This window comes from Python bivittatus, unplaced genomic scaffold (assembly GCF_059951505.1).
Source record: "Python bivittatus isolate LINGU-HERP-01145 unplaced genomic scaffold, Pbiv_v1 ctg000700_np1212, whole genome shotgun sequence".
NCBI lineage: Eukaryota > Metazoa > Chordata > Lepidosauria > Squamata > Pythonidae > Python > Python bivittatus.
Window position 1 is genome coordinate 6,365,802 of NW_028277098.1, and position 27,457 is coordinate 6,393,258.

Genomic DNA, 27,457 nt, shown 5'->3' on the forward strand with positions numbered 1-27,457 from the left:
GAAGGGCCCTCAAAGCAGGCATTCTCTGTAAGAGCTCCATGCCTTTGGAATAGGTTGCTCCCTGAGGCAACAGCAGCAGCTCACGGCATTCCAAAAACTTGTAAAAATGTGGCTGTTTCAAAAGGGATTTCTGTGCCAGCAATGTTTTAATCACTTCCATGATTAACTGTAAACTTTTGACTACAATCATGTATCATGTTGGTTTTGTTGTACACCATTGTATTTTATTGTTGGATTGACTGCAGTTGATGCTCCTGTTGCTTAGACTTGGTTGACTGAAGCAGTCTATAATTAATTAATACAAATTATTTCATTGATGTTTATTACAGAAGTGGCAGAAGAACTTGGAAGGACTGCATCCTCTTCTTCTGTAGTTCCATATTTGCCCCGATTACCTATACTTCCTTCCAAGACTAGGACCTTAAAAAAACAAGCAGAAAACAAAGAGAATATTGAAGGAGCTCAGGAGACCATAGAGCATTCTGCATCCAGTTCTGCTCCAGGTACGTTATTTAAGTGGTCCAGACTCTGGCCCTGGAAAACTGTGTTTCAAAGAAAGGGAAAAAAGTGTGAAAAATTAGATTACCTCTAACATTGCAGCACATGATTTCTCATCTTCTCCAAATTCTTCTCTTCAAATCTAATGTGGAGGATGCCCCAATCTTCTGGAACAGGATTAAAGATCTGTAAGTAATTAAAATGGGAGATTACATTTATTCTGCTGGTGAATAAATATGAAAGATGGATATATCCCTCTGTGTTTATGAATGATGAATGAAGGAATATATCTGGCCAGCTATTTAGGTTATGTATTGGACCAGTTTGAATGTGTGACTATGATGGAAAGGAGAGCTATTCTTGAGTAGATGTGTAATCAGCACTATATTTTTCAGAAAGCAAAAATCAAATGGGATGGAGACTGCAGCAAGCAGATTTTCTTTGATAAATCGCAACTGAAAACAAACTGGAGCTCTTAAATGAATCTGATTTCTGTAATGTATGAAAAGTAATTACATAGTAAAACTTTTCTCCTAAAATAAGACAATTATGGATTAACTGAGTTACTTTTCTTGCTAAGAATGCGGTCATACCTATAATGAAATAGAAGAAATTTAAGCAACATAATATGGAGAAATTTTCTCATTTGTGTAATATGCCAGAGAATGTGTGAAATCAGTATATATCACTGTAATCAAGGTAAGGATTGAGGACTAGGAAATTAAAACTAAGGAAGGGCTGCGTGAAGTATCAGCAATGTAGCAATGACTGGGTCTCTTGCCCTTCCATCTGATTCTTGAGAGGAAGGAGAAGCCTTTTAAATATGCTTTCCCTCATAGCAAAGAGACTCAAGGTTTCTAAGCCTTCAGTGCCAGTTACCAGTTCCTCTGCCTTTGCTATGCAAAAAGAATAATTCTGAAGACCATCCCCATTCTTCCAGTGTACTGATATCCAAGTACAATATCAGTACTTCTCTGATGAACAGCAAGGCTGTTTCCTCTCCCTTCAGTGTGAAGGAGGCACAAAGTTACTGTATCACCATGAGCAACGAACTTTTCTGTTCCTTTATCTAGGTTTTATTAGAAGCACACAGCAGACCAGTGGATCCCCAGCACTACCTCGCAAGCAGAGAGACAAGTCGCCTAGTGGCCTGTTAGAAGACACTAGAGAAACAACCTTTACCAGAGACAGAAAAGGTGGTTTCTTTAGCTCCTTTATGAAAAAGAAAAATGCCCCTACGCCTCCCAAACGCAGCAGTTCCTTCCGTGAAATGGAAAACCAGGCTCACAAGAAGTATGAATTAACGGGTAACTTTTCTGCGGTTGGTCCATTGCAGCATATTGATGGATTTTCATTTACTCCCTCCCAGCAGGATGGAAATCTTTGCTTATCCAAGTGTTATATTGGGAGCTTTGCACAGCGGAACCTCTATGGGGAAGATGGTGGTGGCAGCAGCAGTGGGGGCACAAGCATTGGTAGTGGTTGGTCAGGCATCACAGGCTTTTTTACACCACGCCTGATTAAAAAGACATTGGGCTTACGAGCTGGGAGGCCCACTGGAGGTGATGAAGCTTCAAAACCTTTTCCTCGATCAAACTCCACATCTTCCATGTCCGCAAGTCTTCCTGAGCAGGAGAGAATGGCAATGACTCTTCCCCGAAATTGCCACAGGTCCAAAGTTCAACTGGAAAGGACAATATCCACTTCCTCTGAGCCTGAGGAGAACACAGACAAGTCCAGTGATTTTCTCCCTAAAAGGTGTGAAGAAATTCATACGTTGACCAGAAGCCGACCAAAAACTAAACTTCTGCCAAGGGGTGCTACAGCTGTTCCTCTCAGGACACCTTCGGTGGACACATCTGTTTCAGAGAAGGATTGTCAAGGGCCAACAGCAGCAGCAAGCCTGAAAAGCAAGGAGAAAAACAGTGCGATACGACAGGGTTCAGTAGAAGGGGAAGAAAAACCAGGCTGGCCTTCTCCAGCCAAGGCTGCAGCAATACTTCCAACCACTCATAATCACAAAGTGCCCGTTCTCATCTCACCTACTCTAAAGCATACACCAGCTGATGTGCAGCTCATTGGCACAGACTCTCAGGGGAATCGGTTCAAGCTCTTATCTGAGCATCAGGGCACTGCTTCTAGTGACAGGGATAGACCCAGACGGATAAAACCAAAGTGTGCTCCACCTCCGCCACCACCTCCACCACCACAAGCAGTCATGAGGCTCCTTCATCAGCCTCCAGGTTCCTCAGATACAGTAGATGAGTTGGATAATGGAGCATTGGTACAGCATGGCCAAGATAGCGAGGGCAGCAAAAAGGCAGTAGTGGCACCTGCTAGTGGAAAAGCTGGAAGGCCAGTAATACCTCCACCTCAAGTGCCTTTGCCATTGTCTTCTTCACCTGCTAAAATGGCAAATGGCACAGCAGGAGCTAAAGTTGCGCTGAGAAAGACCAAACAGACAGCTGAGAGAATCTCAGCAGACAAAATCAGCAAAGAGGCACTTCTGGAATGTGCAGACCTCCTCTCCAGTGCCATTGCAGAGCCTACCACAAATAGCCAGCTGGTGGATACTGGGCACCAACTATTAGATTACTGTTCAGGTTATGTGGATTGCATCCCCCAAACGCGCAACAAGTTTGCCTTCCGGGAAGCTGTAAGCAAACTGGAACTTAGCCTGCAAGAACTGCAGGTGTCGTCAATGGCTGCTAATCTGCCCGGAGCAAATCCTGTACTTAATAACTTATTGTCTTGTGTTCAAGAAATCAGTGATGTTGTTCAGAGGTAGCTACTGTCAAATCATCTGGTTAGGAGGAAAAAAGTTCACAAAATTGAGAGAAGAGTCAGGGTGACTTCTTCTAATCATTTTTTTCCTATGTTAATGTTTTGAAAGAAGAGACTGATACTTGAGTAAGTTTTATGTGAAGTACCTCAGATCACTGAGCTCACATGTTTACAGGTTCATCTCAGTACATGGGGCAGATAAGAGGGAAGCTAAGCTTCACGGGGGTCAGATGACTGCAGCTGAGATGGGCAGAATATTGAGAATTTGCCCTGGTGAGAAAATGTATTTGTAAAAATAGAGCTTGTGCTCTTATTCCACTTCTGGGAGGAAGGAGATTCCATGAAGGTACCTTTGTTCTGATAAGGTATTTTGTTCTCTTTGATGCTGTCCAGTTGATTAGAATTACTGGAAAAGAGATAAGATTCCTTTTCTGCACTACTATGTGTTTTAACCTTCTGAGATCATGGCAGAAAGGTTTAGAGGTGCCATCGAGTAGATCTTTCCAAGAAAGAGGATAATTTTGAGGGAAAGTCTGTTATATTTAAAAAAAAATGGATTGGCGCTGCAGGAAGTGCATGCACTAGCCTGTCTGGTAGACCTTCCGCAGTACAATTTGCTGCTGTAATCGGAGATGCAAAAAAGTAAAGACAAGAGCTGAAATATGAAATGCATCCCCTTTTATCATCCCCATCTCATATTTATCACTCACACATTCACTCTATCACAGCATCTTGAATGACAGTTTAAGCAGACTTGCCACTGGATTTCCCACAATCACACCCTACACTCAAACTGCTGTCATCACCATGTTGGTAGCATAGCATGGTTAGCTAACCAATGGCAATCACTTGAGTGCTTTGGGGAATAGCACGCCTCAAGAATCTGTTACTTTGTCTCTGGTTTTGAACTTTGGTACAGTGGTGGCTTTGCTATATCTTTAGGAGCCCTTCTGGATTAAAAACACTGCAGAATGCTGCTGGTGTTCTCTACATTCCTTTTTTAATTGTGCTTACCTTAATGTCATTTCTTCTTGAGGGAACTAGAGACCTGAGGCCTTCATATTTTCTAGTAGAATTATAAATGGGCTCTTGGAGTACCAATTCAGGTGTATTGCTGATATATATTCTTTGTTTAGAGTTTTGCTTTATTTGTAGTTTCAAGACACTGGCTGCACATGGATTCATTGTAAGTGATTAGTCTGTACAAACATGCTGCCATCTCCCTTCAGGTAGTGCAGTTCCAACACCGACCCATCTCTGAAAGTCATCATGCTATGGGACCACTACTTCCAAAAATCCACTGATACTAACTAAAGAAAATTGGTTTCTTCTGTGATTAATGTGACCTCAAACTAGCAATTGCACAACATGTTTGCTCTTAAAAGACAGAGAAATCAGGCTGTATGCTTCCATGAAACCTTTTTTGTTTACCCCAGATCCCCTGAACTCACTCTATTTACCAAAATTCAGCAAGAAACTGTTGAAAAATGGAGCTGTAGTTTCCCACTATTTTTTTGTCAAGAAACAAAATAAGGTAGGTATATGATATTTGGGAAGGATTAATGCAAAGAAATAGTGGAAACCCCATCTGAAACGCCTTGAAAATTCCCCACATACCATTGTGATTCTGTTCTCTTTTGTTCTCTGTAGCCTTTAGCCACCAATAAATAGTTATGGTATGGCCTCAGTCACAGGTGGGTTGTTCGTTCTTGCCTTAAACCATAGATGGAAGGTTTTCTGGCCACACTGTTTGGAGAAGGAAACTGAAGGCACATTTATGCTAACCAGAGTGCTGCCATTTTTGAGTTTTCCAGAAATTACACTGAATATGTAGCATTATTAAAGAGGGAAAACCCCACAGAATGAAAACACATTTGGGGTCCAGTTCTGATTCAGAGCAATAACAGTCTTCACATGGTGGAGAACAAGCAGGCTCTGCAGTGTTTCAGATTCAAAGGGGAAAAATGCTTCAGAGTATCCAAGGGTATTGACAATTTCTTAAACCCAGTTTGTCTTTTCCTGGGATTGTGCAACAGCTGACACCCTAGTATGCAGATATTTTAAGTAGTTTTCAACAGGTGCTATGTGATTGCCCCCCCCCAATCATTTTTCCCCTTTGAATCCAAACTGCTACACAGCCTTAGAGAACAGTACATGCTGCAGATGTCCAGTTTACACCTTTTTCCATTTTTGAGCAGGAAAAATTGGGTATCCATATGTATGCCTACAGTAATATGACGTTGATATAGGAGGATATAGGGTACCCACTCTTACAATGCAGACAGTTTTTTTCTTGATGGCTTTTGGAGTCAGCCTCAGTTGACCATCCTGTCTTCAGTTCCTTTTCTGTTTCCTGAGAGAATTCTGGATTTGGGCTATTCATATATTATTTACATGTTGGGCAATAGTTTATATAGTATGTTTAAGTTTGCCGTATGCTGTTCTTAATACAAAATCTGTATTAAAAATGCAAGGGCATGCAACTTCATATTAGTCTGGGACAGTTCATAAAAAACTTTCCCACACAGAGCTCACAGAAGTTACTGTTCCAACATAAATTGACTTTGTTCTGATAAGTAACAAATAGCTTAAATATGGGATGGGGAAAATCTGCTTGTTCTTCTGACATTGCATGCACACACACACCCTCCCAGTGTGTACTGTAGTTCATATCTGGAAGCTGCAGGCCCCTCTTGCACCAGACTGTTAAAAAATCAGCCTGTTTATCATAGAATTTACATTATATAATTGGAAGAGTTTATCTAGACCATTGAGTCCAATCTCCTGTTTGATACAGGAATCCAAATAAAGCATCCTTGACAAATGTCTGTCCAGCTTCTACTAGAAGACTTCTAGTGAAGGGAAAGTCTACTCTCTCACAATAATTGTTTTGACTGGTGAACTGGTCTTCCTATCTGGAAGTTATTCTAACATTCAGCAAGAATATGGCTTGCTGAAAATTTTTCTGTGCCCTGGTATTTGTTCCCCTCTGAGGAAGTTCGTACTTACAACTGCTTGTAGCATCCCACAGTCACGTGATCACCATTTGAAACCTTCCCTGCTGGCTTCTCACAAGCATAGTCAATGGGGAAGCCGGCAGAGGAGGTTGCAAGTCACTTGGGTAAATCTCCCCCACCTACTCCAGCCTTTCTTTGCTCGCTCACTCACACTCCACCCTCCTTCCCCCCTTTGCTCGCTCACACGAACCCACCAGTTTTGGGTAAATAAGGAAAACGTTTGAGAAGCACTGACATAAGCAAATGACACTGAGGATTAAGGTTGATATTAATGTGCATGATAATTAAGAGAAAAGTGGGGAGTGTTCCTTCCCTGTTATATTGTGATCCATTCTAGCTTTCTGCAGGTCAGGCTCCCTCCCAAAATTATGCGCACACAATCTGGTGTGTGAGTGGATTCATAATGCAAAACTCATTTTGTAGCTGAAATTAATTCAGATCATTCTTTGCACTGATTCACTCCTTGGATGAGTGAAGTAGAAATTAGTATCTGGCTAAGTCCAAACAACTAAATTAACTACTTTCCTCCTCATTGAATAGAATGCTGTGTTAACTTACAAGTGACCTAATCTCATGGGGAACTTGTGGCCCTGCTCATCTAGAATTGTCATCTCCATGACCAATAGGGCTGATGAAATTTAGAATCCCAGTAACACCTGAAGGACTAAATATTTTCAGTCTTGCAGTATATTAACTGAAAGTTTAGTAATAAATGACAGAAAATAAACACCAGGGTCAAGAAATTTGGTAACAAGAAGGAAATGGACATTACTCCATTTAAACATGAAGCTAATTATAATTAAATGGTTATGATTGTGAAACAGTTTTACTTCTTTTTCCATCTCAACTGCCATGCAGTTTAAGGCCACGTTTGCCAAGTATCAAAATCTAGCCAGAGACAGTTGAGTTCCAACTCTGTAGGTGGATGTATTGTTGAAGGCTTTCACGGCCAGCATACGATGGCTGATGTGGGTCTTCCGGGCTGTGTGGCCGTGTTCTGGCAGTTTTGTTTCCTAACGTTTCGCCCTGGGCACAGAGAGAACTGCTCCTGTCTGTGCTCCTGCACTCTGAAGATGCCGGTCACAGGTGCTGGCGAAACGTTAGGAAACAAAACTTCCAGAACACAGCCATACAGCCCGGAAGACCCATACCAGCCAACCTCTGTAGGTGGACTTCTGTTGATATCTTTTCTGATCCTCTTTTTCTGATGCTTCTCAGTGCACTGTTGGCTGTTTTTAGCTTCTCATACTGTTTGGATGGTGGCACAATAAAAGGAAGCAGTATCCTGACAATTTAAACATTTTGCACACTACCCGTAGAGACAATTCACATTCCGGTCACTATAATAGAGCAAAATAGTACTTGGAAGTCACAATTTCTGCAAAGGCAGTCAGAATTCTTTTCAGAGGAACATTAGTGGACCCTGAATAATAACAACTTCTAGGCATTAAAAGCTTTAAAGCCATTGTCCCCAACTGGTACCTTTCAGATAGGTTGGATTTCAACTCGTATACTTAGCATAATCCAACCTAAAATTGGGCATTAATGTTTGAATTAAGGCCATTTGGGATTGTACTGTACTGAAACCTTGGACATAAAAAGAGAGCAGAGATTTTTTTGGTGTTTTTGCTTGAGTTGGAGTTTGCCATTTTGTCCTTTCTTGAGAAAGGTTTATAGCCAACCAAGAGAAGACCAGGATGTTCCTTAACAGCAGCCATTTCTTAACTGACATGAAAGGCATAGAATAATTATACTCAGAGCGCTAGTTTGAACTTACAGGTAATGGTAGGAAGATGTTATCTTGTGCTCAAGATTGCCCTAATTTCTTTACAGACAATAATACTTAAACCTTATCTGTATTATTTTTGTTGTTATTAAAATTGTGCTTGATGTCTTTTTTATTGGTTACCTTGCTACAGCGAAGATACAAGGGGCAGGACTGTATACGTATGCTGTTCTTGAAGCTCATTGGTGCCTGTTCAAAAAGGAATTCACCGTAGGTCCAAAATGCTGTAGTCCTTTCCCTTCTGGCTGAATATGACAGGAATGCATTCTCTGTTCATTTGACCTTTGCTAGAAGTTTTTACAATATATTTGGGGCAAAGGGACGGCATTCTAGTTAAACGTTAATGGAATCCTATGAGAGAACTCTGGTTTTAGTTGCTGGAATAGTTTGTGTTCTATACATAGATTGCTTCCTTACTAATTTCAAAATGTATAGGAACTCTATTGAGTTATTGCATATTGCAACTCTATTGAGTTATTGCATATTGCAAGAACTTTCGATCTTGCAGTATGCACTCTTCCCAGATTGCCTTGGAACTGCAAGGAGTGAATCAGTCCTGTTGCATAATATAAAATAGCTTTTTGTATTACATATATTCAGTTCATAAATAATATTGCTGCACTCTTAATGGCAGGAATTCTAGAGGAGTCTTTTTTTATTTATTTTTTTATTGTTTTTTTTTTTTAATAACTGTAGCACTGAACATTGATTGATAAACTCCAGTTACTGCAAAATACAATGCAAAGTTGTGATACGAAAATACAGGCTGCTCCAGCAAGTTCATCTCAAAATAGAATCCATGGAGGCCTTGGTCAAACAAGAATTTCCTGAGCCTGTGGATTTGCAAAATAATGAAAAATATTTTTCCATTAAGGCAGGGATGTTAGGTGCTCAAAATTCAAACGGTTCAAATATTTGGGCAGTCAAAGGTTCCTGTGAATGGAATGATGCTGCAGGAACAATTTGCAAGCAGTTAGAGGTAGGATTACTGAGGGAATTGTGTCATGCAGCTTTTTTTAATGTAAACCTGCAGATTTTTATTGTTTGATTTTCTCATTGGGAAATTGCTCCTCTGTTTTTTAGTGGTTTGCTGCTGAAATTTTGCAGGGCAGTTTTTAGGGTGTCAATAACCAAAAGTATCATAGGTTACCCACCCTGCATTAAGAATTAGAGCTTTCAGCAACATTTTCCTTGAATCTCTGGTCTTAAAGCAGGATTGAAGATAATGTATATGTTCTCTAAGGAGGTTGCCCTGCTTAATGGCATGTTGACACCACACTCGGCTAGTGGCCTGTTTCCTGAGTTGTAAATTCTAAGATTTCTAAAACCTGTTGTATGTAGTATATCATCAAAGCACTAAACATGGAAAGCACTCAAAACAGGTTATTGTTTGGAAAGCAGCAGGCTTTACATAGTCTTTGAAAATGGCTAAATAGTGCCGTCAAATCCTTCTCTTCTTCAAAATTCTTACTTTTTGCCAAAAACAAGGAAAGAAAAAGCTTTAGTTCTCCACCTCATCTGAAAAAAGTTGTTGCTAAAGTAAGAAAGTACATTTCATATGTGCTTTAGAATTAAATAAGAACGCTTGTCCAATCTTTGTATTACTTCAGAATGTAAGTATTGTTTTTAAAAATTGCCATCAAAAACTTGCATTTTGAAGAAATGGATGAACCTAGCCTTTCTGACATGCTTTATTTCTTTGTCTCTTCTTTTGATATGAATGGAAGCACACTCAGCGCACCCCTTTTTCTCTCACCTCAGTGCAGTCCAGGAAAGGTTTTTATTGACTGATTTTGCTAATTTGCTAGAAGTTTTCCCAAGCAGCCACTGGACACTCCTCTAATGGATCTATTTTAGGATGCATGGTGCTTGAACTACATTTAACTTGAAAGGAGGTGAGCCTGAATTTAAGATGACCCCTTTCCACAAAAGATTAAAGAGAAGTAACTCTTCTCTCTCTCTCACACTCTGCTCAGCCACTATATGAAGGCCCCCCTAAGGATTAATTATTTTGGAAATATCTAGTCTTCCTTTTAAGCAAGTAGAGTATTGGCAAAACCCCTTTTCTGCTTCTTCATGGGAGGCATGCTTGTTTTAAAATGCAGACTTAGGAAATGCTCAGATGACTTGAGCATTAAGCATGATCAGACACCACTTTCTGTTTCCCATTCACAGTACTGTATTAAAAGTCGCCTGTGCACAGCTCGTTCAAGTACAGCTCATGATGTGAAAACGTGGCCTTTTCCTCTAATCCAGAAGGGTAGCATATTGGGAATGTCTAATTTCTCTAAAGTTGCCTAGGGCAAAATTGGCCAACAATGTGTGATGTGTAAGGGGTGGGTTTCTGGGGAGGGTGGGGGGAAAAGATGGTTAGGGATTTTAATCAACCCAGCACTCTGTTAGTTGAAATCACTGAGGATTAAAATGGGTGAAACCGAAATATGCGAATCACACAGAAAAACCCACACTACTAGTGTTGTCAAATGTTACTTTGTTTTTTGTTGTTGTTTGTAATATATTTGGTTTTTTTCTAATTTAAATTCTCACTATTTCCTGACTGTGAACTGCAAACAGTGTTAACTTGATGTAAGTAAGGCCCTTGGAGGCATTGCCTCTGCCTGTTCCACAGAGATTTTTGCCAATTTGCATTTTGTTTTAAATAAAAGTTGCAATATTTTATTGGCAATTAAATTTCAGGACATGTTACTTTCTTCTAGGCCACAGTGACTGGGTGAATAATATGATGAAATTCAAAGAAAAACATACAGGTATATACCCAAAAGATTGAAAGGCGAGCTGGTCTGGCAGTTCACACTTATATGTATGATGGCTTGCACATGTAAAAACTGCCACAAATCATTTATTATAGGTCAGAAATCAAGGAACAACTCAATCACAGTAGTTCTCTGTGGAAATCATCTACAGTTTGCTGGCATCCAAATGCTGAAATGTGATACAGAAATGGAAATGGCTCTGCAGAAGCTGCCAACACAAGACAGGTTCATATACCCAGAGTAACAGTAGGCAACCTATAAGACACATTTCATTCCTGAACCTCTTTTTTCATGGCACCAGACCCCGCCCAAAGATTACACTATGAAATTTTGAGGAAAACAGCCACTAATAGTAGTTGTTTCCCCCATCGTTTTTTGGCAGGAAACAGCCAAAAAGAAACTGATACATTGAGACTCGGATAGGTTTAATACAGTGAAAAAGTGAGACCTTCCCTCCCTCCCCCCTCCCAAAAAATGGGTAAGAAAGTCCCTATATTATTAGTGACAGGCAAGCTAGGATGTCTCATCATTGGTTATTCCAATCACTTCAGCAGCAAGGATAGCGTTAATGATCCCGAAATTTATAAGAGTGCTCAGATGCTTCAAAGCACTATACAAATGGGATGATGTTTTGGGAAATAATCTAGATAATGGGAAGTAGAGATGGACTGGATGGGACTCCAGTGCCTGTTTGATACAGCCCATAAAAGTAGATAGTCTTTCCCCCATTACATTTTTGCATCAGTCTATCTTAGATGTTGTTGATACACACAACCGTATACCACTACTGCTGTCCTGTTTATATAATTATAAGGTCAAAGTCTTATCTTTGACCTTGAGTTACATTAATTACCTTCCAATGTGTGTCCAAAAGTTAACAAGCTCATGCTGCCTTTTTTAACTTTGACCACCCCCAACTCCTAATATACTATTGTACTATTCCATTTGTGCTATCATTTTTTTTTAATTATTATTTTACAGAGAAGACTTCTCTCGAGAGTGCTGCTTACCTATCGTGCTTGTAGCTTGCTCAAGCTACAAGCATAATAGGTTCATCAAGCAAGCTCAGAACAGGGCACATGGTATTGTGTATTTTTGTAAAACACTAATGCGAAGAAAGTAGGTCTGAAAGATCAGGGTTCCCTGTTTCATGGCAAAATTTGAATCTAGGAATCTCTAACCTGTCTTAAACATACCATCACATTAATCAAACTCTGACATAATTCTCCCTCAGGTTATACAGTCTACATTGATACAACTTCACCAGCTTTTAAAATCGCCTTTGTGAATAAGTTTCATTTGATATTTTCAATAATAAAACAATGTTGGTTTCACAAGTCCAGCAGTTCAGCAGCTGCTCATATAGCCAGGTCTACAGTAGTAATGTATCTTCTCTTTCCAATAGTGGCTATTTTGAAAGGATACTTCAGAGTTACAAGGCAGCGTGTACACATTTTGTTCTGTACTGTATGTCTTCTCTCTTTTCTCGTCCCCAGTCACAGGTTATAAATGTTTTTATCATTTTGCAAGCTAACCTAGGCAAGTACAATCTTACTGACTTTTGGTTAGCAAACAAAATGTCAACATTGGTGTAATACCTTTTTGGTTCGGCTCCAAGCTCTCTGTAAAGCCTTTGTAACAAACCACTCCAATCATTAGATGAAGGGCTCAGTTCTATGTACATGTAGCCATAGAATGTACAGGAGAGGAAATGGGGTATGACAACCTGGCACGCACAACTGCTTCCTTATTTGCAGATCATAAATTATTCCCTATCTTGGACTACAGGTAGTCCTCATTTAGAGACCACAGTTGGGACAGGCAACTCAGTCACTAAGTGATGCAGTCGCTAAGTGGAAAATCATGTGACTATGATTTTACTTCAGCTTTCCTTTTTCCCCACTCCTCCACCCTTTGGAATGCTCACCCCTGGGCTGGGATAATTAGCAAGAAGGGAATTAATGTTTGTATTTACATTCATTGGAGAGGAAGAAATTACAAGAAACCAAAGCAGGCACACAATGAGGGATACACAGCAAAAGGAATACGCTGGCACTAGTTGTTTGCCTAGCTTGCTCCTGGCTCCCAACAGCTTAGGAGACAAAACAAAAGCCAAAGGCATGAAAATGATTTAAGTCTTATCAATTACAGGCAACAGCTGCCAGTTGGCTCATTAGGGGTAAAGAGCTGACCTTGTTAATTTGCTGTTGGTATCTCTTGGGGAAGCGCTGTGGAGATAGGCAGCTCAGGAAGAGATTGCTTGTTTGCAAGGGGGGGAGGGTCAGGCACAGGATGTGTACTGACTGCAGTGGCAAACACATGACAGATGCTGTGAAGGTCATAATTGCAGGCATTGGTGCAAAGTTACTTTTTCATCATAATTTCAAATGGTCACTGCCCGAGACAGTCGCTAAGTGAGGTCTACCTGTATTTTGCAATTGTGAAGAATTACTCTTAAAATTTGTGAACAAAAGACCCATTTGCTCAATCATTTGCCCCAAAATCTATAATCTAAAATTTCTATTTCTCCTAAATTAAAATCCTGGAAATGGAGGATTGTATCAGGGCTAGACACTGGGGACATCTTTGTTGGCTCAAAGTCAGTTCTTCCACATATGGGTTAGTTTTGCACAACATCTGTGTATCTTTCAAAACTTAAATTGTGTGTTCAGTCAGGTCTGTGTACATACATAGCCCTTATACACTCAGTATATCTGGCCAGGCTAAATCTGTGTTACATTTACTCTGACAAAGCAGGTGTCCTGATATGAATGCTTAAATATCCCACAAAAGCCACACTCCATTTTCACATTTTAATTTACAAAGACAACAAAAGTGCAATACCAGCAAGTAATGGCTTACGCAAGGAGTGCTGATCTCATAGGACTGGAACCTCATTGCTCAATTTCAGTGCTGGACTGGAAGTATGTCATTTGTGCTATTGTAAAAGTTATCATTAAAAGAATGGCACATATTTGTCTTGATATATAGACTCTGAAAAGTGCAAATAGCTGCATTTTGTCAGCACAAGTACATGTAATAATGTCCCCATTTAAAAGATTAATATAAATATATATAATACAGACACCATGCCTCTAACAAGGGGCAAAACCTTTCCTTTATACGTTATTTCAACACAAGAATTGTAGAAGATGTAGATTACTGAATTGCAAGTAAATGTGATAGTTCCCTATCCAGCTACGCACTAGGAATGCAGACTAGGAAGTTGCTAGATTCAAGTAATTATCAAACATCTCAGACTTGGAAATAAAATTAAGTCTGTCTCGCATCTTGCAGATGGGGCCTTCTCCCCATGATGTCTAAAAACCCACTCAATATAGTGGATAAGAATATGTGGCCCCAAAGCATCATTTGTATCCAATATTGGAAAAATACTCTGAATATATTACTATTTCAGCAGCACCACTCATGTAGATTCCAGCTCCATAATGAAGCTTTCTTACCTTTTTCAGCCTGGCAACCCCAATAATATAGGGAATGTAGGGAATATTACACTAGTTAAAGTGCAATAAATACAACAAAGTATATGGCCCTCATACAAGAGAAAAGAGAATAAACTCAGTTGCAGTCTTCTCCACCTTCCCCTGTCAAAGAAGGAAGTCGTTTATACGCTGGGAGACTGATTTGCAACCTTGGGCAGAAAATAATTTCTCCTCCTTGGGAACAAACACCATCGTCCTTGCAACCTTATCTAGCACCTCTTCAGTGAACTGTAGACCTCGAGCAAGAAACGCATCCCGAGCACAGAGCTTCACATGGTGATATTCCAAGGGCAGGAAAGGTACCAGAAAGTCTATGAGGTTCTCCTGAAGAAGACAGTTGTGGGCATCTGGGGGAAAAAAAATGCATAATTTGTCTGCTATCTCTTGCTTCTTAATATTGGCTTGGGCAAAGAATAATTGGTTACTTGGCTTTTCTGGGAAGACTGAAAATAGCTGCTTTATATAGTATCTTCGGCATACAAGGCCTATTTTAAGATAACATCAACACACAGAAAAATCTGTGTTACAATACATTTGCAATTTAAATACAGCAGGAAAAGGCAATTTGATGAAGAGGAAAAGAAAGTACGCTAATGACAACAAAGGGTTATACTGGTAAATGTAGTTATCTTTGCTGTAGATTTAGAGTTGCTTTATATAATAATACAACAATACTGTATCATGTTAAAATGAACAAAATGATAGCATACATTTGTGAACTTGAGTCCATTTCATCCAATGGAAAGAAATGTTATCCTGAACAGCAATTATAGAGAATAAAGACAGGCTAGATGGAAATGAAATTAGCAGTAGTTGTGAGATTTTAGAACTAAATGACTGTGTTCACATGACACAGCTGAGCAAGCCAGCCATTCCTTTGTAAGCAATGCACTAATAATTCAGAGTTTTGCCTTAAACAAAAGAGAAATTTTGACAATCCCACCCACTCTCCTAAAGTTCCTGCTCCCCCCTCCCTCCACTGGACAAAAGCAAACTGAAAATTCCCTGGTGGACTAATCAGGGTTGGACCCACTACAGCAGAAGCTGGGAAAGGGCTTGGTCCACCCCTTTCTTTCCATTTTACACCTCTTATCTTGGAGAGTAAAACACACACAAAAAATGGAAATGGAGTATCTAGGCCAATTCTGTTTTCCTGGGATATTCTGGGACTTCATCCCATTCCTACAGCCAGTTGAGAGAGTTAATCTTGTTCTCTCATCTCAGTTTGGATGACCTGACTAGCTAGGGACGAAAGTTTCTCTGCTGACTAGGTGTACCTGTTCATAAAAATCCACTTTTCCCTTCTTTGATTCAGCTTAGCTAAGTCATGAAAATGGGGCCTATCTGTACATTTACTAAGCTACAATGAAGGTATCACCAGAACTGTTTACAAATGGCTATTTTTAATTTTTCTGCATTTCATTTCCCTCTGACCTCAAGGTTTAGATCTCTTTCCTACTGTCATCTCTGTTTACATTTGCAAGAGTAGGTGAATGGGAATCTAGTTCAAAAAAGCTTATGTCATCATACATAACTTTAAGATGCTGTAATGTTTTCCTTTAGACTAATATGCTTACCTTTCCAAAAAGTCATGCCTTAGTATTTTTTGAAATACCTATTAATCTGCAGGTGAGAAGGACAATTTCATACATTTTAAGGAAAAATAAAACCTGGCTTGCCACAGTATGTGTTAACAGATCCCTCCAATTATTGCTTTTGGTCATATTATTTACTCATAGCATTTTTCAGTGATGTTTTCAAAGGTACACTAAATCATTACAATGGAAGAGGTGAAAACAAACATTGTGTGTTTTTTAAAAGCATTGATATTATTTGTGTATGGGAAAATGTAACCTTTCATTTGGTAGAACCTGCCTTCAAATAATATCTTACAAAAGACAAAAAACTCACTACTGCCCAAGTTAGGACTGCAGTGGTGGGTAGAGCCTTAGGAGCAAACAGCAACTCACCTGGGGCATCCAGCAGGTCTTTCCGCAGGTATTGTTCCAAATATTCCATGGTGATTTCCTCTCTTGCTTGACCAGCTTGCCAGAAATCCAGGGCCACCTTATTGATGATGTTGCCACCACCGTTACTAAGTACAGAAAAAGAACATTAATTCTTTGTCTGACCAACAGAATTTAGCAGTCTCAGCAAAATATAACCTTCATGCACAAGCTGTCTTGTTCTGCATTCATCACAGTATCACAGGGCAAAGCTGTTATTCATTGTACAAGGAAGTTCTGAGGGTGAAAGTTTTTCATTTCTACTGAAGATTACTCAGACACACCAAAATTGGCTTGAATTCACTATATTTCCCAAAATGGCTTATGGTGGAACGTAGGGATGAATAGCCTTTCTGCAATCATGCATGCACTTTATCCTGTTTTCTGGAATGAGATAGTGATGTCATGAAATCACATGTGGAATGTAATTTCTTTAACCATTTCTCTTTTTTTCCCCACCCTTTTGGGGGATTTTTATTGTTATAATTATTATGGAATAGGTAGACTGAGAAAAATAATTGCTTGTTTTAGGACCTCCTAATGCATTAAAACATTCATGCTTGCCGTATTCCTTCTGAAGAGGATTTGGTTTAGGGATAGGTGAGATTTTAATTAAGGTTCAAAACAACTTCTTGGATGTAAGGCAAAGATAAATATGGCTTTTTGTTGAGCAAAACTCATCTTGACTTCATGAACACAGTCACGGAGTTTTCTTCACTGTAGTATGGAAACAGTTTGCTGATACTTTCTTCTGGGAAGTTTTATTTCTCAATCCAACTTAAAGTCCGGGTAGCTTCCCAAGCAAGTTCTTAACCATGACTGACCCTGCTTAGCCCCAATAAATTCAGCAAGAACCTGTCACCTACCAATTAGATTTAAATAGATATATTTAAATCTAGTTGGAAAAAAGCAATTTTGGGAGTGATATTTATTTTATTTATTTAACAAATTTATATGGCCGCCTAACTCACACACAGTGACTCCAAGCAGCTTACGAAGTAAAATCCCCAATACAAAACCCAAAAACACCCAGCCCCCATGGTGGCCAAAAACACAATCAACACAACCACTTGATTGGCTTCCTTTCAGCGGGGGGTCCCTGGCCCGCTGGCAGAACCACATCTTCAGGGCCTTCCAGAACAACAAGGTGGGGGCCAATTCCACAGGGAGGGGGCCACCACGGAAAAGGCCCTTCTTCATGGTCCGATCAGATGTAGTTCCCTCAACGATGGAACCTGCAACATACCCAACCTTCCCACTCTGGTGGTCTAAGTAGATGCAAATGGGGAAAGGTGGTCTTGCAAATAACCAGGCCCCGAACCATGTAGGGCTTTAAAGGTGAGAATCAGCACCTTGAATTGGACCCGGAAGCAGATTGACAACCAATACAAAAGAGGTGAAACATGCGCAAATCCGGACTTGCAGAGAACTATGCAGGCCACTGCATTTTGAACCAATTGAAGCTATAAGTTATAACACTTTTTTCCTGAATTTCATTCCTAGTGCTAGGAACTCATGAATATTTTATAGTAAATGTTATATATTGTATCACTGGTGAGTTGGTTAGAGACAGAGGTATTCCTAACAACAGGAGACTTCCTCTCCCCTCTCTAAAGGGCATCCTTGAATATCAGCAACACTGTAGGTAGCAAAGTTGGGACGAAAGGATCCTCTCCTGTATATTTCTGTACTTCACACTATACAGAGTGAGTAAAAGCTGAGAAACAACCCTTACTACTGCTTTTGCAAAGATAAGATTTTAGGCTAGGCCAAAAGAAAGTGCAACTCAGGATCTGTTGATGGAAGTGGCAAGAAAGTTCTAGGAAGAGATTTTAAATAAACTTGTGGAAGTCTTGAGATGTTTCTAGATTTTTCTACCACAATTTTTTACCCTGGACTACTACTTCCCAAGCTCAGTCTTTTAATACTCTGAAAAGTCTCTAGAAAAATATGACTCATTATTTGTTTCTTACTCTCAAAACAAAAATTACCTCAGAAATAAGAAGATGGACCGCCGGTAATCGATCTTGTCAGTGTTGCCATAGTGATCCACATATGGTTTAAGGGCGTTGAGGAGATCAGAGTGAAGCTTCTCTGCCTCATCAAAGATGAACAAGGATTGTTCACAGAACTGGACTGTCTCACTGATTTGGTTTGCTAGCTGGACCTGAGTAACCAGGGAAAATTGGCATGAATAATGAATAAACTGGCATGAATAAAATTGCCATAACCGGGGATTTATTTACAGTATGTCCTTATATCCCATTTTTTAGGTTTAATGCTTGTGACAGGGCCTTAATAACTTTTAAAAGCAAGCTGCAAAACAACAAATAAAAAATGAAGTCAATATGAAATTATCAACAAAATCTAAACAGATTTTTTGTTTAAAAAATCCCTGTTTATATGCTACCAGTAAGGGAACCAGAAATATCTTCTGAGGGACAGTGATCTAAAGATCTGGGATTCCCACTGAAAAAGCTTTTATAACTGTTTGACGTGGCCCCCTCAGATGACTCATCCTTGGAGGAGGAAGAAAACCAGGGAGATTCTGGAAGCCGCTGAACCTGTGGTTCAAAGCCACAGCACAGGCCACAAGAAATGACTCCCACAAGCCTAGGATTGCATTCAGATTCCAGTCTGGATTCTTTGGTACCATCTTGGAGCTCAAGGAAAGACAACATCAGTACTGAACTGAATTCAAAAGGCTGACAAGCTTAGAAGCGCTCATTTAAAAAAAGAACTCAGTGGGAGTGATAGTTTACTTGGAGTTGCTATTCCCCTGAAGGCTAGAAACATGTTACCCCTTTGTTGTTGTTATTATTATTATTAAATTTATATGCTGCCCAACTCTGGGTGGTATTAATTAATAGGGGCCCATGATTCAGCTTGCTCACCCAGACTTTTAAACTTTGACCTGTCTTTGACTATCCTTTAGATCAATGATATTGTCCTTACTATTTTGTATCCCGAGCCAAAGTTGGAGTATCCTTGTTGACCCCCCTCTTTTGTAAATATCCCATGTGCTTTGACTTAGTCTTGTCAGGCTGCGCTATTTTGTTTGGACAGGCCACTGCCAATATGCCTGTTCCTAGAGGGAGGCAACAGAGCAGGATTACTGAAGCAGATATTTGGATATAGGCAGATTCATATAAACATAAGCTGACTTTTAAGTTACTTAGCCAATCCAGTGATTTTTAAAAGCAGTAGTCCATAATGACCCAGGAAATGAACAGACAATCAAGGCAAGTTGTATGGATATGTGGTGTGCTCCAAATTTCACTGATGTTGGGTTCCCTAAACATCCAGGAATTCTGAAGTTCCTTGTTTTGCACATCTGTTTTTCCATTAAGCTTGTGCAATACAGATGTCATATCAGCCCAAACCTTTTGTGGCAGTGGCTCTCCAGAATTTCAAGCAGAAGATTTTCCCAAGATGTAAGAATTGATCCATGGACCTTCTGCATATAAAGCATGTGCCTAACTTCCAAGCAACAGCCCCTCCCTAAAACTGCACCATACTTAACTCCCTCCTCCCCCCCACCACACGCACAAATATCCTCTCACCTTGTAAAGGTCCATATATTTGGGATCAGGAAAATGAAATACTGAGATGAAAATTTTGACACAGTCACTTTTTACGCCATCTCGATAAAGATGTTCTGCCATTAAACGAGCTACAAAGTTCTTGCCGGTGCCAGACCAGCCATGGAAAGAAAGAGTTAGTGCTTTCTCTGGCTGTGGTGTTTCCAGGAAACCCTGAACTGCTTTCAGGACAATTTCTTTTGCCAAATGTTGGCCATGGAGTCGTTTGTTCAGATCTAGTTCCAGGCCTGTGGGAAAGAAAAAGGATGCATCTCTTGCATGTCACTTAGAAACTGCAGAAGACTTATGTTGCTAGAAATTAGAATTCTCAAGCTCAAATTAGAATTCTCCTAAGCTCAAATTGTCAAGTACAGTGGGGCAAAAAAGTATTTAGTCAGCCACCAATTGTGCAAGTTCTCCCACTTAAAAAGATGAGAGAGGCCTGTAATTTTCATCATAGGTATACCTCAACTATGAGAGACAAAATGGGGAAAAAAATCCAGAAAATCACATTGTCTGATTTTTAAAGAATTTATTTGCAAATCATGGTGGAAAATAAGTATTTGGTCACCTACAAACAAGCAAGATGTCTGGCTCTCACAGACCTGTAACTACTTCTTTAAGAGGCTCCTCTGTCCTCCACTTGTTACCTGTAGTAATGGCACCTGTTTGACCTTGTTATCAGTATAAAAGACACCTGTCCACAACCTCAAACAGTCACACTCCAAACTCCATTATGGCCAAGACCAAAGAACTGTTGAAGGACACCAGAAGCAAAATTGTAGACCTGCACCAGGCTGGGAAGACTGAATCTGCAATAGGCAAGCAGCTTGGTGTGAAGAAATCAACTGTGGGAGCAATAATTAGAAAATGGAAGACATACAAGACCACTGATAATCTCCCTTGATCTGGGGCTCCATGCAAGATCTCACCCTGTGGGGTCAAAATGATCACGTTCTACTTTGGTTTCATCTGACCATATGACATTCTCCCAATCCTCTTCTGGATTATCCAAATGCTCTCTAGCAAACTTCAAACGGGCCCAGACATGTACTGGCTTAAGCAGGGGCACATGTCTGGCACTGCAGTATTTGAGTCCCTGGTGGCATAGTGTGTTACTGATGGTAGCCTTTTTACTTTGGTCCCAGCTCTCTGCAGGTCATTCACTAGGTCCCCCTGTGTGGTTCTGGGATTTTTGCTCACCATTCTTGTGATCAAAAGCAGTAGGACTAAAATTAAGGACTAATTTAATCCATTCATTTTAATGGTTCTTAATTATAGCTTGTTCTAGCTGGAATGAAGCAGCCTAAATGTTTTGCAGAGGAATCCTTTGCTGTATAGAAAAGTCTAATGAGATCAACAGATGCAGTTACTCAACCTGAAAACCAAACTGTTAGGTGTAAAAGGCAGATAGGAATCTGAGAGCTCTTGTCCTTATACTGTGCATTTTATACTAGCATGGTCCTATTAACTAACATTGCTCTTCTATGGAGAGTTGCTTCTTCCTAGGCAGTTCAAATATAGCCCAAGTAATGCTCAAATTATGCAAACTGAAGCGGTTCTGTCTCTTCAACCTTTACAGGAGAAATTTTAATGCAAACATGGAAAAGTGTTAGTTCCCATGTCAAATCAAAAAGGAACAGTGAAACTTCAGTGTGTGAAGCTAAGAGGGAGAGAGTTTGGTTTTATAGCCTAGTTATTCTCCAGAAGTATATTATACTTTATATACATTTAGGAAAAAAGGCCTTGAGTACTATAATCTACTTTTTAACAAAACAAAATCCACAGCACGTAAAGCAGAGCTGATCGGCCTGTGAGCTACATGAAGCTGCCTAGCACCTCCAGAGCAACCCCAGATCACACTCCTGAATTTCAGAAGCAAAAACATTGATTTTCAGTTATGTAATATTGTTAAAATGGAGTTGGGGGGAGGAATAAGAGTAAAATCCATTTCATTCCTTAAAATACCAAAAAAAAAGCCAAAGAAATTGTTCCCCCTGATGATGTTATCCTGTGATTTACCACCCCCACCTCCCATGCAGCCCTCAACAGTCATAAGAAGTTGCCTGCCATTGACCTAATATTTCCTGGTTGTGCTTTTGGAAGTGTAGGGTAAGCAGATTCTCCAATTCCCAACCTAGCTGAAAGTTCTGAGAATTGGAGCTCCAAGACATTTGGAGATGTGTCAGAGTGGAGTAGTGTGGTGGTGGCGGTACTATCACTCTAATCCTCAAAGAAAACAAAGCCTTTACCTGTGATATTGTTGGTCACTCTGCAGTCTCCTGTTGTGCAGCATCTGCCAAAGCTGCAGTACCAGGTAGAGACTAACTCAGTCAGGATGGGCAATTTCCACTCTAGAAGGTAAGAACACCAGTTTGACAAAAGAAAGAGTTGAATTGCTCCTAGGCAATTAGCTTGAAGAAACTTCTGTCTTGTCCCCCATCCTCAATGTTTTACAACTGTGCTGAGGCTATTCTATTTTCATTGTGCCTGATGGGTGAACATTGGAATGAATGTGACATAAACATGACAGCATGTGGTATAAATCTGGATGTGCCCCAGTATCTTGATTTCCACCCCAGGTGTACATTCTGCTATGATAGCTCTACATCTAGAATTTGGGCAGACTTCTGTCTGGATGGGGCTTCCTACATTATTTTTGAAACTGTAAAATTATGGGTGTGATGTATAAGGTTGAATGCCACGGGTTGTATGTTTTTCCATCTTGTTAACAATGGAAACAGTGGCAAACCTGCTCTAAAAACTAATACAATACAAAACATATTCCAAAATACTTAGACAAGCCAGCATAAAAATCACTCATTAAAACAGTAAATGAATAAATATATAATGCAGTAAAAACTTGTGGGAGTTCAGGGAGCATTTTTATGTTATCCTTTAATTGATTTATCTGGGCATTTGTTAGAGGAATATATCACACTGAATCCCAAAACTTTTAAGTATCAATAGAAATGCAAAACGGAATGAATGCTATGCCCACCTGAGCTGTAATACCATGTTCAGAAGGTACTTAGAAACGACTCTGAAGAAAGCCCCATTATGTTAAAGTTTGTATTAGAGCAATGCTTGCGTGTCCTTCAGAGGTGCGGGCCTCATCGTCCAGAAAGACCAGCCAACAGGCCATTGCTAAGAATGCTGGGAGTTGAAGACTACAAGTTTGAAGTCCGCTGCCATCCACGAAATGGAGACGAGAAATGCAGCAAGGGCCGGGGGGGAAGCCCGTGAGGACCCTACCTTGCTGTAGCAGGATGCCTCTGCCGCCTTCCTCCTCTTCCTCGCGCTGGGCCCTCGCTTCCTCCTCTTCCTCGCAGCCTCCCTGCCACAACTGGCAGGCCAGGAAGTGCCAGGACGTCCGGGAAAGGTCCTGCGCGGCCCCAGCCTGCTTCTGCGAACGCTCGTACTGCCAGCGGCTCAGGAGAGCCGCTCTTTCGGCTTCTTCTCCGCGGTCCTGCCTCGTCTGCTGCTGTGCGCCCATCAGCGGAAAGGCTAGGCAGAAGTAGAGCAGCCCGGCCCGGCCCGCCATGGGCATCGGCGGGCGGAGGAAGCTGGCGCTACAGAACGGGTCCGTCAGCCCCGCTGTAACGCCGAGACCGAGCCCAGCTCTGCAGCTGATCTCACTTCCTTTTCCACCTTTCCCCAGACGCTTGGAGGGGTAACGAAAACCGTTTGCCAGGCACGCCGTGGCAAGCCTGACTTGGAGAGGGATATCCCTTGGCCTTGGAACCCCTTTAATGTAGTTTTGCTCATTTCCTTCAGAGTGAATTGATTGAGAAAGAGTAAGTGTCGTTGAGCATGAAACTAAGCAAACTCAGGGAGGCAGTGAAGGACAGGAAGGCCTGGCGCAATATGGTTCATGGGGTCACGAAGACTCGGACACGACTTAACGACTGAACAACAACAGCAAAGTGTCGTAGCCAATGAGGTTTATCCGAGGCGCGATTATTGCTGATGGAAAACGTTTCCCAATACTTCGCCTTGACGACTTGAAATATGCATCCTCCTGGGGGTCTTTGGGAACCGGAGACATTCTTAGATGGCTCTGCTGTAATTGATATTCTGCTCTCTCAGTGAGATTTTGTATATTTTAAAATCTTTTTTTTTTAGTCTTTTTAAAAAATGTGTGATGTTTTTATTCTAATAATAACGCTTTAATCTTTTTATAATGCCTGTTTTTATTCAGTTGTTATTTTATTTTAATTGTTGTATGCCACCCAGAGTCGCTTTATGAAATGGTATATAAATGTGATGTATAAATAAATGTGATGTATACATAAACAAATAAAGAGGGGGCGGGGCCTTTTTGCACAAGCTCCTTTATTTCGGCTACATTGTTGATCAGAAAGGTTTCACTAGCCTGCTGAATCCGGGCTTGGGGGAAAAGGGCCAATTGGAGCAACTGCAGGCAGACCCAGCTGGTATCTTCCAGGAGTAGAAGGTAGACTATGCTGGGATTGCCCTCTCTATCACTTGTTATAAATAAGCCAGAAGTTTTAATTCCTCACTTTTGGGGGATTGCAACAAAATAACTGTCTCCATGCATTTTCTCTGCTGAAATGAAGGGCGGGGTGGGGGGGGAGGCCTGATGATGCCTCCCATTTCTTGTGCCACTGATGGGGCCATTTGGCTACATGAGGTTCCTTTCGGGTGCAACACTGTGAAGTGCGCATATTCAGGGACCCAATTATCCTGCCCATTTTCCTTACTTGCACCCTGACAGGCAGTATTCTTTATTCATCACACATGTTTAGTTGCCATTGGGTTGTATTTACTGGTGTTTTGTTTTTGATTGTGGGGGGAAATGGAATGAAGGTGGGACACTATAGGAAGCAATAGAAGAGAATATGTGTAGCTCAGAGTTGAACTGTGGAGTCCTTGGGGATTTCTGAGCTTGCTTGTTTTCTTGCAAACATTTCATTACCTGGCTAGGTAACATCTTCAATGCTAGAAGGGAGCGGAGTTTGCTCTCTGTTTATATACAGTGGCTTGCCCTGCCAGTGTTGGTGGAGGTGTGGGTTTTGTTTTGTTCTATTTTTTCCTCTGGTAGTTCCTTGATTAAGGTATTGTTTACTGCTTGTATGTCTAGGGGTAATCTTGGTGTTAATCTCTGCTTATCTGGGTGATGATTGCTGGTAAGGAGATATTCTGGTCTTTTGTTTTCCTTTTTATTGTCTCTTCCGAATGGTGTGTAAATGTTGTTTATGTGCCTGTTGATGGCTGCCTTGTCTGAATACCAAGCTTCCAGGAATTCCCTTGCATTTTTGGATTTAGCTTGGTCTAAGATGCTGACAGTTTCTCAGTTGAAACTATGGTTAAGTCTGTCCATGTGTTGTGAGATTAAGGAGTTTTCATCATGTCTTCTGACTGCTAGTTGGTGTTCAGGGATGCGCTCTGCTAGTCTTCTGCCTGTATGTCCTACATAGTAGTTGTTACAGTCCTTACACTGTATGTTGTAGATGACTCCTGTTTTTTCTTTTTGGACTACTGGGTCTTTTGGTTTACTTAAGATGTTTTGGAGGGCTTTAGTTGGTTTGTGTGCTATGGAGATGCCATGTGGTTGTAATAGTCTGTTGGTAGTTTCTGAGACATTTCCGATGTATGGCAGTGTGATCCTTTTCATAGCTTGTGTTGGTTGTGTTGTAGTAGGTTGAGTGGTCAGGCACTTTTTGATAAAGTTTCGTGGGTATCCATTTTGTTGGAAGATGTTGTATAGGTGGTCTGTTTCCTTTTTCTGCTGTTTTGGGTTGCTGCAGTGTGTTTGTGCTTGTCAGGTTCAGCCCAAGAACTACAATGAGGTCATCCAGTACAGTTCAGATACGTTATTAACTTGTACTTAATAGACAGAATCTTGCCAGACTAAACTTATCTACAGCTACTATAGAATATAGTCCGTGAGGCTCTAGGGAGGAGCCAGCCTCATCCTCTTCATTTTCCCACAGTCTTGTTGCGGGCTGAGGAGGTGCTTGCCCTGGAATGTCTCTACCCCCTCCTGACAACCTTGAAGCTCCATTCCAGAAACTTCCCCACTTATGCTATTCATCACAATGCTCATTTGAACAATGTTCCTACACAACTCCTCTTGTGGGAGGTAGGGTTGTTACTTTGGTAATGGAGTACTTGATTAGTGTGGGTTGTCTTCCAATAGACTTGGGTTTCTAATTTGCTATTGTTTTCTCTGCTGATGAGAATATCCAGGAAGGGTAGCACTGAGGGGCACGAAGTGGAGAAATACTATACGTGCGATTCCTATAGGAAAGCAAGAACTTATAGTTGATCCTTCACAGCCTACCCATATCTGAAACCTCCCAAGGCACAGAGGAATTAGCCTGTAATCCCCCCCATCCTGAAGGTACCCCTTCCTGATGGTAGAGATACATAAATGTAAATTAACTCAATGACCCTTCCCTGGATATTGTCTCTTTGTGATAACGAGATGTCAACCATACCAGACCTCCCAGCATTGTATAAACGAGATGTCAATCAGCAGTCATTCACCATAATAACCTAAGTTTGCACCAGTATGACACACAAGGTCATAAAGCGGCTCCTAACCAATCATTATTCTTCCTTTTGACTCTGTTTTCTTGAACTCAATGTGTAAAAACCCAGTTTCTTTTGTGTTTAGTGTGCCTCTTTTGACAGACGTAGCCCCTTTACTGCTCTGCAACAATAAAGGAAACTTCTAAAGGTTTCTCGTGTCTGGCGAAGTTATTGGCAGTCGTCTCTGGGCAAGAACCCCGTTTTGGGTCCAATAGCATGTTGTTGTTGTCCTCCTCTCTAGTCAGTTTTATTCCTTTGAAGATCTTGTTGATAGTTTCATGTGTCTTCTATAGTTGCTCCTTTTTTATTATAACAAAGGTGTCATCTACATACCAGATCCATACTTTTGGTTGTATGTGTGGAAGTGCTATAGTTTCTAAGTGTTGCATTACAATCTCTGCAATGAGTCCTGAGAGTGGTGATCCCATGGGTGTGCCTCTGATTTGCTGGTATATTTGTCCATCAAACTGAGAATAGGTAGTGAGGCAGAGGTTGATGAGGTCCATGATTCTGGGTATTTCGATCTTGGTGTATTTGGTTAGGTCGAGTGTGTTGTGTAGTACTGCCAATATGGATTCTTTTGCTAGACCCAAAGATGTTACCTAGCCAGGTAACAAAACGTTTGCAAGAAAACAACCAAGCTCAGAGAACCACAAGGACTCCACTATAGTTTTTTCTTTTCTTTTTTCTTTTTATAGTTATTTCTGGGTGGGGTGGTTCCTTCATTATTTTTGAAACAGTAACATTATGGGCATGATGTACTGTATAAGGCTGAATGCCATGGGTTGTATGTTTGTTCATCTAGCTAACAATGGAAACAGCTGCAAAACTGCTCTAAAAACTGATTATGTAAGTTGACAATATTGAGAGGTGGTTCTTGCTTCAAAATACATTATGTTTTATTAAAATAAAACATTTAGTATTTGATTTATCTCTTTAATATGCTGCTC

The 27,457-nt window shown here is 40.6% G+C and overlaps 2 protein-coding genes and 1 non-coding gene across 3 annotated transcripts in view; 2 read left to right on the forward strand and 1 right to left on the reverse strand.

The window, feature by feature from the left end:
• ABL2 (ABL proto-oncogene 2, non-receptor tyrosine kinase) overlaps positions 1-10,779 on the forward strand; it is a 67,709-nt gene extending 56,930 nt beyond the window's left edge. Inside the window, exons 10-11 of the mRNA XM_025166979.2 lie at positions 330-503; positions 1,572-10,779. Of these exons, the coding sequence (XP_025022747.2) occupies positions 330-503; positions 1,572-3,286 (1,889 nt within the window). The 3' untranslated portion in view covers positions 3,287-10,779. The remainder of the gene's footprint in view (positions 1-329; positions 504-1,571) is intronic.
• A 148-nt stretch (positions 10,780-10,927) lies between these two features.
• Positions 10,928-23,651, reverse strand: TOR3A (torsin family 3 member A). Its single transcript, XM_088154264.1, has 6 exons — positions 23,205-23,651; positions 22,202-22,303; positions 19,932-20,197; positions 18,360-18,535; positions 16,333-16,457; positions 10,928-14,709 (listed from the first exon to the last, which is right to left on the reverse strand). Exons 1-6 carry the CDS (start codon positions 23,497-23,499, stop codon positions 14,468-14,470), a joined length of 1,206 nt encoding a protein of 401 aa, XP_088010390.1. The 5' UTR covers positions 23,500-23,651; the 3' UTR covers positions 10,928-14,467.
• Positions 23,652-23,869: 218 nt separating this feature from the next.
• Positions 23,870-24,006, forward strand: LOC148214124 (U4 spliceosomal RNA). Its single transcript, XR_015793484.1, has one exon. It is a non-coding gene; the product is annotated as a U4 spliceosomal RNA (small nuclear RNA).
• The last annotated feature ends 3,451 nt before the right edge of the window (positions 24,007-27,457 follow it).